General features: G+C 28.3%; 3 protein-coding genes across 3 annotated transcripts; 1 reads left to right on the forward strand and 2 right to left on the reverse strand.

Annotated features, from left to right (window-relative positions):
- The first annotated feature begins 836 nt into the window (after positions 1-836).
- Positions 837-5,421, forward strand: LOC137837017 (protein COBRA-like). Its single transcript, XM_068645826.1, has 6 exons — positions 837-1,118; positions 2,120-2,199; positions 2,650-3,106; positions 3,544-3,703; positions 3,797-4,080; positions 4,831-5,421. Exons 1-6 carry the CDS (start codon positions 1,013-1,015, stop codon positions 5,118-5,120), a joined length of 1,377 nt encoding a protein of 458 aa, XP_068501927.1. The 5' UTR covers positions 837-1,012; the 3' UTR covers positions 5,121-5,421.
- Positions 5,422-5,818: 397 nt separating this feature from the next.
- Positions 5,819-6,768, reverse strand: LOC137837019 (COBRA-like protein 4). Its single transcript, XM_068645828.1, has 2 exons — positions 6,462-6,768; positions 5,819-6,369 (listed from the first exon to the last, which is right to left on the reverse strand). Exons 1-2 carry the CDS (start codon positions 6,715-6,717, stop codon positions 6,089-6,091), a joined length of 537 nt encoding a protein of 178 aa, XP_068501929.1. The 5' UTR covers positions 6,718-6,768; the 3' UTR covers positions 5,819-6,088.
- Positions 6,769-7,749: 981 nt separating this feature from the next.
- On the reverse strand, positions 7,750-10,391 carry LOC137837018 (COBRA-like protein 4). Its single transcript, XM_068645827.1, has 6 exons — positions 10,120-10,391; positions 9,954-10,033; positions 9,239-9,695; positions 9,002-9,149; positions 8,393-8,670; positions 7,750-8,300 (listed from the first exon to the last, which is right to left on the reverse strand). The coding sequence occupies exons 1-6, from the start codon at positions 10,169-10,171 to the stop codon at positions 8,020-8,022; spliced, it is 1,296 nt and encodes a 431-aa protein (XP_068501928.1). The 5' UTR covers positions 10,172-10,391; the 3' UTR covers positions 7,750-8,019.
- Between the last annotated feature and the right edge of the window lie 7,249 nt (positions 10,392-17,640).

Consider the following 17,640-nt stretch of genomic DNA (forward strand, 5'->3'; position numbering starts at 1 on the left):
TTAAAATAAGTTTATCAAAACATGTTAAAATTCACAAGAAATAATTATTTTATTTAAAATCATTTTTTCCTAAAAAACTTAAACAAACTTATTAATAATGTGAATGGTTTAAAATATATTTAAATTTTCTATTTTAAAAATGACAATTCAATATTAGAAGGTTTAAAATTGATACAAATAGATTAGATAATAGCACAAACTTTTTTTTAGTAATGACCCAATTATGATACATTATATAATGTCATTGATATAACCTAAACCATGGGTTTAGAACACAGAAAAAAGGAGAATAAAGTTTGAAAGTTAAATTAAAAAATAAAATGAAAAACTAAGTAATTGATCTAGGATATATAGTATAATATTTTTATATAATCGAAAACAAATTATATATATAGTAAATTTATGGGCTTCATAATAATTACCTTATAAGTTACATTTAACATTATTTTTTAGCTGATAATATTAAAAATATATAGAATTTAAACTGAAATTTAAAATTTATATGTTAAAAATTAATTTTTTCTTCTTCTTTCATTTATTAATTACTAGAAAGAATACATTGTGATTTATTTATTTCCATTTCCTTTCCAAACTTATAAATAGAACAAATGACAATGAAATATTTTTTCTTTTCTTTATAAAAATTCTAAAATTTAACTATTCATCCATCTGGTTCTAAGTATTTTTATGAAATACACACACATATATATATATATAATAAAATCATTTAAATTCATGAAAAATGAAAAAAAAATAGAAAAGTGTAAAGTGGGCCGAATTTTCTAGAAGCTGGAAATGCTTACAGTGGGACTTCACAGCCCACAATCTCTTCCTCTGACAAACACTCGCCAACTGGACAGAACAAAAACAGTCAGTGTCCGCCGCGTAATTTTTCCACACAGACTCTTTCTCTCTCTTCCTCTGTTCTTCTTTTGCTCACTCTGTTCTCTCTCCCTCTCACACCAACAAAAAAATTTCTCAACACCCTAACATTCCCTTTGTTCAAAGAAAAATGCTTTTCCCTTTCACCTTCAACCCCACGATCCGATCCCTCGTCAAACCCTGTGCATGCATTCTGCTTTTTCTTCTCTTCTCTTGCACGTGCTTCACTTCAACAGGTTCCTGCACTCATGCTGGCCGTTTTTTCTCGTTAAAGTTTTGGAATTTTCGTTTGTTCTGTGCCTTCGATTGATGGGGTGTCGTGTTTTTTCTGTTGGGTACGAGATTGTTTGCGTTTTTTTTTGCTTGTTCCTTTTTGCATGGCGTGGTCCTCACGGCGTGTTGAATTGGAATGAATGTTGAGATTGGTGGCTCGCTTTGTTGGGTGATGAATGGTGATGGATTTTGTCCAAGTTTTGGAAGTGGGTTGATAGCTTTTTAGTTTCTGAGAAATGGGCGTCTTTGGGTTTAGTTTCTGATTGTTAAACCTTGACTTTTCGTCTCTGTAATTTTGAAATGCCAAATTTTAGTGGCTCTAATCGTAAGTGTTCATTCCTTAGTGGCCAAAGTTTGGGTATTTCAAAATGCAAAGGCGAAAACTTACGGTTCTGAAAATGGGGCACGAAAAACAAAGATGGCACGTTTTTCAGGAAGTTGTAGAGCATATAATTTAAAACCACTGTTAATACTTTTGAAAGTTTGATCTTTTATTGGCTTGTGGTGGCTTTTCATGTTGATGATGTCGATGGTTGTAGTGGGAAATATGGTTTTTGGATTCCTTCGTAATTTTTCTTTCTTGCTTTTTTTCTAAATCTTGGTACCGAGCAATGAAAATGAAATTATGCTTATCTGTCTTGTTGTAAAATGCTGGTTAAAATTGATATGACATTGAATTTACGTGGTTTCAATTGAGCTTTTTTATCACGGTGCTTGAATATGTAAAAGGTGTAGTAGTGTGATTTCACGAACTAGTTATTTGCTTGTATAAATGTTTGTTTGTTTACTTTCTTTGTTCATTTGCTTTAGCAAGTCCAGAAATATTTTTATCGCACCTTTCATGAGTATCATGACTGTCCTTTTCGTATAATGTGTTAGAGGTTATAGGAAAATTTGAAAGTTTACTGATTACTTTGTCCCCACCTTCATAAATTAATTTTGAGTTTTACTGTTTATCTTTCAGAAGCTTATGATCCACTTGATCCAAATGGAAATATCACAATCAAATGGGATATTATGAGTTGGACACCTGATGGTTATGTTGTAAGCACATTCTTTTACAATGTCACCTATTAATATCAGAAGCAAATCATCTATTTACAGTTAGACTTGGTCATTAATGTTTTTGGCTCTTTTTGTCTCTACTAATTAGGCTCATCTTTTGTGATGGATCTTCATGTTCACATCAGTTGCATCTCATGTTATATTTCAGTTCTTACTTGGATAATATATCTTGCTTAAAAGGTTGAGAAGCAAAATCATTTTGTTCACAGAGAAATGAAAACAACATGTTCTCTGTCACCCTTTATCATAGATTGAAGTTGAAGACTGTGTTCACATTTTTACCATGCAAGTTGTAGAACTATTATAATTGAATAACAACAAGTATAAACATGAGTTTATCTATATTATTGGCTAGAGCCATTTAGAATGGATTGGGTTTATTTTTGTTCAATTAGTTACTAGATGTCTAAGAAACAATTGAATGGACAGGCTGTTGTTACAATGAACAACTTCCAAAAATATCGTCATATCTCAGCGCCTGGGTGGTCACTAGGATGGACATGGGCAAAGAAGGAGGTAATATGGAGCATGGTGGGAGGACAGACCACTGAACAAGGGGATTGCTCAAGATTTAAGGGAAACATCCCACATTGCTGTAGAAAGGACCCAACAGTTGTAGATTTACTTCCCGGAACGCCTTATAATCAGCAAATTGCAAACTGCTGCAAAGGTGGTGTACTCAGCTCATGGGCACAGGATCAATCCAAAGCAGTTTCAGCCTTTCAAATCAGTGTAGGTAGTGCTGGTACCACGAACAAAACTGTCAAACTGCCACAAAGTTTCACCTTGAAAGCACCAGGACCAGGTTACACATGTGGCCCAGCGAAAATTGTGGAACCAACTGAATTCATACAACCAGACAAAAGAAGAGTGACCCAAGCTCTCAGTAAGTTATTGGACTTTTATGTTCATTTCCACACTTGTCGGTTAATTATCTATTTGTTGTAGTTTTTGTTAGTGCTAAAACCTGGTTCTCTGGTAATATTTTAAAACTGGTCTAGTTTAGATCAAGTTTCCATAAACACTATAGGGGAATAAACAAGGAAGGTAAAATGAATTGATTTTTCCTATAAGCTAAACTCAACTTGTACACACTTACTTTCACTGAAGCTCTCTCATTTAATTTTTCCAAAAATTGAGGCGCATAAGTTGATTTTTGCTTATGAGGAAAACTCAATTAATTCTTATTTTCTTCTCCTATAAGTTCTTACTGAGAAGCTTATTCAAATAGAACCTAAGTTAACAGTTGTTCCGAGTTTTTACTTCACATTAGCAAGATCCATCAATTTACTTTGAACTTACCAGTGCTTTGATTTGTTACAGTGACATGGAATGTGACATGCACATATTCACAATTTCTTGCTCAGAGAGCGCCCACTTGCTGCGTCTCACTCTCATCTTTCTATAATGATACTGTTGTACCCTGCTCTACATGTGCATGTGGCTGCCAGGGCAACTCATCACTAACAGGGGACTGTGTAAAGTAGGTTTTAATGCTTGGTGCACTGATATTTTTCTTAACAGAAATAAAAATTGTGTAATAACGTTACATGTCCTTTTTTTCATATCATTACAGTCCAGATTCACCACATCTTGCATCAGTTGTTTCCAAATCTGGACCTGGTAAAAGTAGTATTACACCTTTGGTTCGATGTACTCGTCATATGTGTCCTATCCGAGTTCACTGGCATGTTAAGCTTAACTACAAGGAGTACTGGCGCGTGAAGGTCACTGTTACTAATTTCAATTACAGGATGAATTATTCTGATTGGAACTTGGTTATTCAACATCCAAACTTTAGCAATCTGACCCAGCTTTTCAGTTTCAACTACCAGGCAATAACTCCCTACGGATCAATAAGTAAGTGTGATGTGATCTTTCAAGGACTAAAAACTTTAGATATATAAAATACTCTTAACTATTTAACTTAGTTGAATGCAGTGTCTGATAGTGTCTCAAACATGATTGCCTCTTAGGAGGCATGTGGAAAAGCAAAACAAAAATTGAATGTAGTGTAGGAGTTGTCAAATTTCTTGAGCAGAAAATATTATTAATATATTAAGAGTCCAACTTCTTGAGTGTTAGATTATCTTCTATTGTAATCTGAATTTGTTCTTCTTCAAGACATGTAGCCTCACCATTTCATAACACTTTATTTGCATACTTTTTGAAATGCTTAATTTATCAATTACTACCACATTTACTTTTTTATGTTAAAATTTTTGTTTTCTAAACTCAATTGCATATACTTTCAAAGTAATTGATTGTAATTTTTTTTATTATTATTTTCTTCTCCAAAAACTTACTCGTTTTTTTTTCATTATAATTTACATTTTCTCCTCCAAATCCCGGCTGATCCACTCTTATGTATTAGAGTACATTTGCATACATCCATTATAGTTTTAAACATTTTCCCTTCAAATATATTTTTCTTTTAATCTATATTTTAAACAAAATTGACCCACCTTTGATATGTACAAATACTTGAAACTGACATTCTAAACATTCTGGAGATAATTACTGCAAGAGCAACATATTCTTGTTTTCACCATAGAACATGTATTTTTTGTGGAGACGCACAAATAATTGATCTGTGTTGGCTTTTAACAGATGATACAGCAATGCTTTGGGGAGTTAAGTTCTACAATGATTTTCTCATGCAAGCTGGTACTCTTGGTAATGTACAGTCAGAGATACTATTCAGAAAGGATAAATCAACTTTCACTTTTGACAAGGGTTGGGCCTTCCCTCGGAGAGTCTATTTCAATGGTGACGTTTGTGTAATGCCACCACCTGATGCTTATCCATGGTTACCTAATGCTGGTTCCAGGCAAGAGGTTTCCCTGCTTGTTTTGATAATGACCTCTTTGGTGGCCTTAGTATTTCAAGCATACGCTTAAAGTTCCTATGCATGCCACACTCAAGTCTGTCATGAAAAAAATCTTGGATCTGACAAGTTTTGACTCAATTTTGGGATACCAATTTGGGATTTGAACCAAGCTGGAGTAAGACATCCAGAGAAAATTTCATTAGTAGCTTTGTTGCCCCATGATTTGTTTCTAAGTTTCAGCTTATGGGGCTATTGAAATTGCTACTACATTGTTATTGTGTAATGATGTGTTTATTCATTTTAGATCCATAGTTGGTTCTGTAAGTATAAGAAATATTTAAAGGTACACAATAAATGGAGTAATTCATAAACGAAGTCTGTACTTGAAATTATCATTGTTTATTCTTTCAGAATCATCTGTGTAGGAGGTGATTCATTTAGTGTGTCTTTTGGTACATGTATTTATTTTTGCTGCATGTTCCTGCGTGTTTTTATTCAGGTAAGATCATTCAAAGTCACGATGACATACTATATTAAACACGATTGTCAATATTCATACTTACTCCTTTCCATCTCAAATATAACTATAAATAAATTATTTTTTGTAGGTTTATTATTATAAGTAAATTTTAACTACATTTGAATTATTTAATAAGAGTATTTTCATACTTAGTTCCAAAATGACTGTTGTTTTAGTCATAAACTTCTAAACATAAATTGTATTTCTTTGAAAATAATTTTAACTAAAATTCAAAGCACTCATCCATATATGCAGTAAATGCAGTCCAAAGAAACAGACTAAAAGACATGAATTATTCATTATGGCATTGCAGTAACAGCATAAGCAATCTATGATTCGGACAAAATCACTGTTGAGATTTACATTCAGCATCTCTGGTGCTCATGTCAGAAAAACACAGCCATATTGGCTTGGTGTTTCCAAAGAATTTGAGTATTCATGCCTATTGTCACGTTATCATTGAGAAGGTATACATGGTTTCAAAATTTTCACAAAATTCTGACACACTGTGCACTAGTTCACCAAACTGCTAAAAAGAAAAGCAGTAAGAAAATAGATGCTGGGGAGGTAATTAGACTAGGAGGTGCTGAGTTAGGTAGAAATGGGTATGTGTCAGGTTGTGGCATCATGCATTCATCGCCATTAAAGTAGATCTTGCGAGGAAAAGCCCACCCCTGCTTGAATGTGAATGTATCCTTGTCCTTCTGAAGAAGCAACTCTGATTGAACATTCCCAGTTGGTCCAGCTTCCATTAGAAGATCATTGAAGTATTTCGTGCCATAGAACATGCCAGTGTCATCTGCATGCATAAGAACAACATGCTTGAATACCCATTCTTAAAGTTATGGAATTATAATAGAAGCTTAAGAAGATTGATTTGCTTGCACTTACTTATGGAAGCATAGGGCAGAAGAGGCTTGTAATTAAAACTGAAAACTTGGGTTAGATTGTTAAGATTTGGATGCTGAACAGCAAGAGACCAGAGCGAGTGATTCATCCTGTAATTGAAGTTTGTAATGGTAATCTTGACTCTCCAATAGTCCTTATAGTTAACCTTGACATGCCAGTGAACCCTGATTGGACACATGTGATGAGTGCACTGCAGCAATGGTTCATTGTCTTTCTTGGGAGAATGAACACCCACCATGCGGAGAATTTTGGACTCACTCCTGCATACCACACCAACAGTGATAAAAGTTATTGGAAATTCTCTATTAACTTATAGAACACATATTAACAGATTTCTTGAGATTTTGCATGACCCTTTTACTATTTTAACGTTTACAGAAAGCTAAGGGTACGTGGTGTAATGCATTCCTCACATAAATAAAGATGTCAGTATAATGTTTTTCAAACAATTCAGGATGCCACCACCTGATGCTTATCCATGGTTACCTAATGCTGGTTCCAGGCAAGAGGTTTCCCTGCTTGTTTTGATAATGACCTCTTTGGTGGCCTTAGTATTTCAAGCATACGCTTAAAGTTCCTATGCATGCCACACTCAAGTCTGTCATGAAAAAAATCTTGGATCTGACAAGTTTTGACTCAATTTTGGGATACCAATTTGGGATTTGAACCAAGCTGGAGTAAGACATCCAGAGAAAATTTCATTAGTAGCTTTGTTGCCCCATGATTTGTTTCTAAGTTTCAGCTTATGGGGCTATTGAAATTGCTACTACATTGTTATTGTGTAATGATGTGTTTATTCATTTTAGATCCATAGTTGGTTCTGTAAGTATAAGAAATATTTAAAGGTACACAATAAATGGAGTAATTCATAAACGAAGTCTGTACTTGAAATTATCATTGTTTATTCTTTCAGAATCATCTGTGTAGGAGGTGATTCATTTAGTGTGTCTTTTGGTACATGTATTTATTTTTGCTGCATGTTCCTGCGTGTTTTTATTCAGGTAAGATCATTCAAAGTCACGATGACATACTATATTAAACACGATTGTCAATATTCATACTTACTCCTTTCCATCTCAAATATAACTATAAATAAATTATTTTTTGTAGGTTTATTATTATAAGTAAATTTTAACTACATTTGAATTATTTAATAAGAGTATTTTCATACTTAGTTCCAAAATGACTGTTGTTTTAGTCATAAACTTCTAAACATAAATTGTATTTCTTTGAAAATAATTTTAACTAAAATTCAAAGCACTCATCCATATATGCAGTAAATGCAGTCCAAAGAAACAGACTAAAAGACATGAATTATTCATTATGGCATTGCAGTAACAGCATAAGCAATCTATGATTCGGACAAAATCACTGTTGAGATTTACATTCAGCATCTCTGGTGCTCATGTCAGAAAAACACAGCCATATTGGCTTGGTGTTTCCAAAGAATTTGAGTATTCATGCCTATTGTCACGTTATCATTGAGAAGGTATACATGGTTTCAAAATTTTCACAAAATTCTGACACACTGTGCACTAGTTCACCAAACTGCTAAAAAGAAAAGCAGTAAGAAAATAGATGCTGGGGAGGTAATTAGACTAGGAGGTGCTGAGTTAGGTAGAAATGGGTATGTGTCAGGTTGTGGCATCATGCATTCATCGCCATTAAAGTAGATCTTGCGAGGAAAAGCCCACCCCTGCTTGAATGTGAATGTATCCTTGTCCTTCTGAAGAAGCAACTCTGATTGAACATTCCCAGTTGGTCCAGCTTCCATTAGAAGATCATTGAAGTATTTCGTGCCATAGAACATGCCAGTGTCATCTGCATGCATAAGAACAACATGCTTGAATACCCATTCTTAAAGTTATGGAATTATAATAGAAGCTTAAGAAGATTGATTTGCTTGCACTTACTTATGGAAGCATAGGGCAGAAGAGGCTTGTAATTAAAACTGAAAACTTGGGTTAGATTGTTAAGATTTGGATGCTGAACAGCAAGAGACCAGAGCGAGTGATTCATCCTGTAATTGAAGTTTGTAATGGTAATCTTGACTCTCCAATAGTCCTTATAGTTAACCTTGACATGCCAGTGAACCCTGATTGGACACATGTGATGAGTGCACTGCAGCAATGGTTCATTGTCTTTCTTGGGAGAATGAACACCCACCATGCGGAGAATTTTGGACTCACTCCTGCATACCACACCAACAGTGATAAAAGTTATTGGAAATTCTCTATTAACTTATAGAACACATATTAACAGATTTCTTGAGATTTTGCATGACCCTTTTACTATTTTAACGTTTACAGAAAGCTAAGGGTACGTGGTGTAATGCATTCCTCACATAAATAAAGATGTCAGTATAATGTTTTTCAAACAATTCAGGAATATTTGCCTAAGGATAAAATAATGAAAGGAATACTATTGTGTAACTTCTCCTCATGACAATGCAAATTGGTTTTAAGATGAAGTTTGACTCTAGAATATTTCTTAAGGCCATCACTTTTCCATATAAAACTTACTTGACACAATTCTTCTTGTTGTGGCAGCCACAGGCACAAGAGGGACAAGGGGTAATGGTTTCGTTATAGAAGGATGACAAAGATACACAGCAAGTTGGATTCTTTCTTGCCAGGAACTGTGAGTATGTGCAGGTAACATTCCATGTCACTGCATAAGACAAAGCAAATGAGACTTTTGAGAATTGTTAATGTTGGAAGTTGGTGATCAAATTGAAATTGTGAGGTTAGAGATCTTACTTAGTGCTTGAGTCTTGCGGCGCTTGTCAGGAGTAAGGAAAGTGGTGGAAGGAACAATCTTGGCAGGGCCACAGGAATAGCCTGGTCCAGGAGCCAAGAGAGTGAAATTCTTGGGGAGTTTAACTGTCTTGTTTGTGGTACCAGCTTGGCCTACACTGACTTGGAAGGATGAGATAGCTTGTGAAGGATCTTGGCCCCATGCAGCCACCACTCCACCCTTACAGCAGTTTGAGAATTGCTGGTTGTAAGGAACACCAGGGAGTAGATCTACAACTGTGGGAGTTTTCTTGCAGCAATGAGGTATGCTGCCTTTGAACTTAGAGCAATCTCCTTGCTCTGTGGTTTGAGCTCCTACCATGGACCAAATCACTTCTTTCTTGGCCCATGTCCATCCCAAGGTCCATCCAGGATTCATGATGTGCCGAAACATTTGAAAATTATGAACTGTTACCACAGCCTGATGGAAAATGCATAGGCATAAGGCAATAATTTATTTTGGCAGAGCTGGTTTCATTCATGCATTTTACTACTGCAATTTGTTGTAATGCTAGCTATTTGATATTTGGATTCAAAACTGATTGAATTGAAGCATTATACTTACTTTTATTTTTAACTTGTTTTTTTCAAGGAGAGAAAAACATTAAGTATAATTGCATTGCATGGAAATCAATTTTGCAAACAATCACACAAACACACTAAGTAGCAATGCAGTTACCACATAGCCATCTGGTGTCCAAGACATGACATCCCATTTGATTGTTATGTTTCCGTTTGGATCCAAAGGATCATAAGCACCTAAGACAACAAAAAGTTATAACATTAGTTGAATATTCATGTGTTAGTGAAACAAAAATCAACATACAGTGAAATTTGTATCTCACCTGCACAAGAGAAAAACACAAGAACACAAAGAGCTGAGATGACAAGCCTCATTGTCTGAATATGTGTTTGATGTTATCAACTACTACAATTGGCTCCAAGGAACTTACAAAAGTTTTATAGATCAATAGTTGTTGAGTGGGAAAATGCTAAGGCATTGAATGTATAATATTGTGGAAAGAACTTTCCAGGGATCTCTTGGGGTTCCAGTTATGTCTCACCAAATGGTTGTTATGAACCTGCACATTTTTATTGCCATATATCACTGTCTCACACTTGGGATTTCTGTTTAAGTTTCCCTTTCTTAAAGCTACCGCTACAGATCAGAACAACATGTTATGAGAGTGAACATAACACTTCAACGGTTGTGTTTGAGAGGGAAAGAAAATTCCTTAATCAATAAACTTTGTTTTCTTTTCTCTTTTGCCATACTTACTTAAATCAAGAAACTTGACACAGTGAGAATGGAAACAAGGTTTTTCAAAACAAAACAAGGACTTTTTTGAATGCCCCTTTCCCTTTCTAGTTTGCAAGTGCAATTTTCTCAATTTCTTGAAAATTCTCCAACTATAATGAATTGATTCACTTGATGGGAACGTACAAATGGTTGGATAAATTTGGCAGAAGACCAAATACAATGGTGTTCTTGTACATTTGGTAGTTATGTCGGTCCCATAAATTCTTTAAATTAAATAGTAACGTATACAATTTTAAAACATCATAGTAAGGGTTAGGATTACTTGTTTTTTTGTTGTTGTTATAATTGTACAAATTTATGTTTAATCTTCATACTTACAATCATTTAACTTATTGTGTATATCATTTTATTCATATATATTAAAAGACATTATTTTTTATTAAGTATAAGAATTAAAAAATAAGGTTTTCTCACTTACAGGTACCAACTGAGTTTTTTTTTATTTAAACGTTATTATTATAGAAATGTTATTTATACATTAAATTATAAAATAAATTTTGAAACTAAGAGAGAGAATAAAAAGAAAATAGAAATATGTGTTGAATAATAAGAAGTATGATAATAGGTGGACAATATCATATTATAACTTACAACTCAAAAAATAAGTAACTTTTTATTAAAATAAAATAATGTTGTGTCACATCTAAACTTATAAAAAACACGTTCAAAAACTTTAAATTTTACTTTTAGCTAAATATTTAGTTTTTTAAAATTTTATTTATATTTAAAGTGATTATTTATCCACTATCAATATATATGGGTGTATATTGTCTCTTATAACTTAATCTAACCCAAATAAATTCATTTGAGTCTTCTTTCCAATTGACTCAAACATCATCTAATATATTTTCTTACATTTTGGATCAGGAGTTTTTGTATGTTAAGTCTGAAATTAAACTCAATTTAACCATAATTATTCTATAATATTAATCAATAACTATATATACAAAAATATTTCTTTTCTGTTATATACATATTTCACTTTTCATTATATATTTTAATATATGAAAAACCAATTTATTTGTTTTCTTATATCTTATCACCTTCTAAATAATAGTTAAAACTTATTTTTTTCTCTCTCACACACATCCCATTTACTCTCTCTCTGAGAGTAACACTTCTCCTCGATTTTAAATTTAAAAATCCTAAATACTATCTCAAATTTAAATAAAATAACATAAAAATAAATAAATAAATTAAAAAAGACGTTAAATATATCGTATGTGTTTTGAGTTGTATTAAATAACAGTAATATAACTATTATTTTGTTTACTCTGTTCTTCAATTAATTAAATATCACTAATTAAATATAAATTAATTTTAAAAATCAAAATAATTAATTATTATATTGATTAAATTAGATATTATTTTATAAATTAAAAAAAATGGTATCCAAAATAATTTCTATTATTAATACAAATTTATAAAATAATTTTTAAATTTATATTTAATTATTAGTTACTAATTACTTTATATTTTAAATTAGTTTGTATTAATCTTATTACTTCATAATCTAAAAATATTAGTAACTAGATAATTAATTTAAATATTAATTTATAAATTATTTTATAATCTTTTTATTCATAATAAAAATTACTTTAGATATGATTAATTTTTTTAATTTCAAAAGTAATATTTAATTTAGTTAACATAGTAACTAATTATTTTTTGCCTTTAAATTTAGTTAATATTTTTTCTTGTAGTATATGTATTCTTTTAAAAATTAAATTATTTAATTATTAAAATATTTAAATAAAATAATTATTCTAAAATACTGAAAAGTATTTTCAAATTAAATTTTTTAATAAAAAATTATAAATCTAACTCAATTAACGGAACATATTTCAACTTCATAGAAAATAGATTAAATTGGATTGAATGTAGTAAAAAAAGATTAAAAAAAAATGACCCAAACATTTGTTTATTAGGTTTAGTGATGCATTCACCTATAAGAAATATTTAGTTTATGTACCTCACATTACTTACATAAAAATGTGAAACATAATATGATCCCTAATTGGTCATATTATATTTACAATCTTGCTTCCTTTTTTTGTCTGATGAATCAGAAATTACTTTGAAGGAAGCAACCAACATTGGGACCGTTAGTGAATCCCTGTCCAATAAAAAACGACACCCTAACCACCCATGCATACATATACATATATATACATATACATATATATATATATATATATATATATATATTATATTATATTATATGCCAAAACAAAAAAATATGATTGCTTAAATAATAAATTTTCTCAAGTACCACTAACTTTAAGTCTTTTGCCACTTGGCTTGTAGTCCTCCATTTCTTTGTTCATGGAATTTTGGTACTCAACTTTGGAAATTAACTTTTCTTATTAAAATTTTACTTTTTATAATTTTTTAATGTAAAATTTAACTTGAATGTGATATTATTCTCAATCTAAACGAATTATAAGAATACAAAATAATCATAATAAGTTAACCTAAACAGAAAATAAGAAAAAGAAAAACTAAACAAATAATTAGTTAAACTCAAGTCATCAACTACAATAAAAAAATAAAATAAAAAATCATTCAGAATTTCTTCGTTTCCCCGGAATGTTGGAAAAGTAAAGATTTTCATGTTTTAGATTTTAAGACTGTGATTTAGATTACACCATTTAAAATATCTCTACATTTAGAAATAAATTTTGTACTGTATAATGTTTAAAATTATTCTGAATTATATAATTTAATAGAATTTCTTAATATTAAAATATACTTTAGATTTTTTAAATTACATAATTTATAAAATGTCTTTTCGAATTAAAATTGAAATACATTTTCATATTACACAATTTAAAAATTATTTTATATTATATAATATAGAACTGTGTAATTTTGAATTCAGAAACATGTTCTTACCATCCAAAAATATGTTTCTTTAAATTATCTAACTTGAACTATATCTTTCAATCTAAAAACATATTTTAAGTTGTTCCTTTATAATTAAGTTTTATAGATTATGTAATTTAAAATATATTTTTAATCGTAAAATCTAAAATAAATTGAAGAGGTTGCTATCGAAATTATTCTTAATAATTTTAGGTGATTTCACAATAAAAAAATTATATATAAAAATTATTTAAAATAGAAAATTTGAAAGACAGGAAAATATTCCGGAATATTGTTTCTGAAATTCATAAAAATATTTTAAAAATATGTTCCATAAATATTTTTTTAAAAATAATTGGAAAATCATTTTAAAAAAATTAATTCGAAAATCATTTTTAAAAAAATGGTAAAACAGTCTTTTCAAAGAAATGATGGGGTGTATGGAGAAATTTTTGTTGGGTGCAGGAATAAACACTCTTTACCCAATAACATTTCATTGCTCACCATTTTCATTTTCATGTGTCACTAGTTCCACAGAAACCAAATATACATAAAAAAAAGGGTAAGTTTTCATTATATAAAATAATTTAATATAAAATTTGATTTGTTTAACTTTTATTTATGTAGTAAATATACATTCGTAAAGTATATAATTTACTAAAAAAATTAATTTTAGAAATAAAAAATAATTAATTATTATATTAATTAAATTCATTCTAAAATTGATAATTAATTAAATATTAATTTATAAATTTTACTGACAATAGAAATTATATTAATAAATTTTAGTGTTTAAAATAGTATTTAATTTAATTAATATAATAATTAATTATTTTTTATTTTTAATATTAATTTTTATTTAATAATTTTATTGTAGTAATTTGTTTCAAATAAGACATGTCCATATATGATAAAACTAAACTATTTTAGAGTGACAGTTTCGTTCAAAATCAAATCAGTTCAAAAATATAAGTCAGAATTAATCTAAATTAATTTTTTTAATAATATAGTTTAATTTAGATTTTGAATTGAAAATCAATAATTAAACTAAATCATCTACTGTATTTAAATATAATGTTATTTCTTTAGAGTTAACTAGTTTTAGAAGTTATTTTACAGTTAAGTTGTATTGGAAGTATAATATATTATATCTATCAAAAGAGTTATTCGGTTTGATTTGAATTTTATATTAAATTAAAAGTAAATTATATTTGATTTTTATCTTTAGTTTGGATGTTTTTTTTTAATGAAAATTTAAACTAACCCAAATCACAAACACCCATATTTACCATACAATTTTTTTTTTCCAAAATCACATATTGAATATCTCTAACTAGATATTATTATAAAAGTTTGTAGTTAATAAAAATATTATTTTAATATGAATCCTATAACTTTTAGATTCTTTAGACTGTAACAATAAAATTTTGTTACACGAGTCTTTAAAATTGAAGATAATTTTTTATATAATAAACTTCAATCAATTTTAAAGAATTTTTATTTATAGAATCCGCATTACAATATTTTATTATTTACAAAATATTCGAAGATGTCTTTAAAATTAAAAATAATTTATTATATAAAATATTTTTCTGCAATTTTAAGGAAATGATGTTTGTGATACCGCGCCTATGACGCTCGAATTATGAATGATACCTTAATATCAGTTACATTCATTAATCGATTATTATTTTATTATAATATAATATTTTATTTAAAAAAGTGATTATAATTGTTTTTAAGCTTTATTCTATAAATTTCATAGACCATTGATAACCAAAATGGTTTGTTAATTTTTTTAATATATTCATATAAATTTTAAAAGAAAAAACTAATAATAAATAATAATTTGAGGTCAAATAAATTAGGCCATTTTGAGTAACATTTTTCACTTTTATTCACTCTATGACTTAACATAATCCGACCCATTGAATTTAAATGATTTATTAATTGAAGTAAACTAATTTTGACGGGTTATGGTGTAAATTTATTATCCTCATTTCTCTAATAATAAAATATTCTCACAATAATAATAGTTACTTATAAATACTGAGTATTTATTTGTGTAATGTTGATTAATAGAATTAAACAACATAAAATAAAAATACATTCGCTCCTAGAATTAATCATTCCACATCTTTGCATACTCAAATTATAAAGTAAATAAGTTTGAGTTAAATAAGTTTTTGTTATTTTCAAATTATTTTTTACTGAATCAATACCTTCAAAAATTAGTGTTTTTTTTACATCAACATTTTTAAATGTTAATTTTATCCTAGCATTGATTTTATTACTTTTGAATTAACAATATATCCTGATTAGATATTTGTAGATACATTTACATCTAACACTATTAAAATTATCATTAACACTATTAATTCATAAGTAACAATAACTAATAAGAATATTATCGTGTTAACACTACTAATTTATAAGTAAGAAAAATTAATAAGAATATGGTTGTTTGATTTCTCAAACATTGCAAATGAAAATAATAGTCCTTTATTCTTAACATTATATAGATGCTGTGCCATTGCTCTTGGTTTATATGTCATTGATCTCAATTGAAAGTGTTTTGGAGGTGTACGTTTCTAAGTTAAATTTGTTTATTAAATAAAAACTAATTTTAAATATAAAAGATAATTAATTAGTAAATAATTTATAAATTTAAAAGTTATTCATGTTTAAATTTGTTTATATTATTAATAAAAATTTAAAATTTAATTTTTGTTTATTAAATTTTTTGTTACTAATTAATTTAATTGTAAATTAGTCACATTTAAAGATTAATTTAAAATATAAAATAATTAGTAGTTAAAATTTGATAAATATTGTTAGATATCAATTTAAAAAATAGTTTATAATTTTTTTTTATTAATAATAGAAACTACTGATAAGTTTTAGTTTATAAAATAATATTTAACTTAATTAGTAACTAATTATTTTTTATCTTTAAAATTAGTTACTATTTAATTATTTTATTCAATTTTTTGTGTGTAATTTTTTTATATTTTTTATAATTTATTAATGTTAAATAAAAATTTTCTAAATTTTTTTTGGAGGTATTAATTTGAACATAATTGTGATGTTTTTTTTATGAAGTTGAACTTGTGATATTTAGATTTTTCAAGTTGACTCTATACTAATGAATTATCTCCAACTCATTATTAAAGTAACCTATTTTTGGATTAATCTGTTTAATAAGTGAGTTGAAAAAGTTTAAACTTTTAACGTTTTCACATAAAGTTAACTAGAGTGTGATATAGATATATCTTAATATACCCATTGAATTGAAATTATGATTATCTTATGAATATATTTTATGAATAAAATGAATATAATTATAACATAGAAATCTTTCAAATCCTTGAGTCAAATAGTTGAGTTGAGTAGATATTTAACATGTGTTATCTACTACTGTATAATAATTAAATAAAAATTAATTTTAAAGATAAAAAATAATTAATTTTTATATTGATCAAATTATATATTATTTTAGAAACTAAAAAAAAATATTGATATCTAAATTCGTTTTATTATTGATGAATAATTTATAAATCGATATCTAATTAATTGTCAAAATTCAGAAAACAAAGTAAATGATTTAAAGATTTCAATTGATAAATTAAGATTAAATTTAATCTTTCTCACACTCTCCTTCATAAATGAATAAAAACATAATAGTTTGAATTAATTGATATTGATGCAACATATAAAAGTTATTATAAGAGTTATTCATATTGATGTCTCAATTATGAAATTATTAAGATTATCTTCTAAAAATTGATATCTCAAATAGAGAAAACATTATTATCATTAAGAAAAGATGTTATATAACAATTCATATATTCTAATATATGTCTAGTATCAAAATATATCAAGTATTCTCATCTAAATAAGATTTTTTAAATTATTTTTCAGTGTTAAATTCAATAGTCAAATTCATGAATAAAAATTCAAATTTTAAACACAAAATATAAAAATAATTTATGAATAAAAATTTAAGATTGAAGCGCAATATTCAAGAATTAAATTCATGAATAAAAATTCAATATTTTTTTTGGAAGAAACTTTTAAAAACATTTTCATAGTTAAAAGCACTCTTACTCAAAATAGAGATTTTAACAAATTCCATTATTTTAAAGTAATATAGCTATAATTATACTATTTTTAAGTTAAT

Source organism: Phaseolus vulgaris, chromosome 4 (assembly GCF_000499845.2).
Source record: "Phaseolus vulgaris cultivar G19833 chromosome 4, P. vulgaris v2.0, whole genome shotgun sequence".
NCBI lineage: Eukaryota > Viridiplantae > Streptophyta > Magnoliopsida > Fabales > Fabaceae > Phaseolus > Phaseolus vulgaris.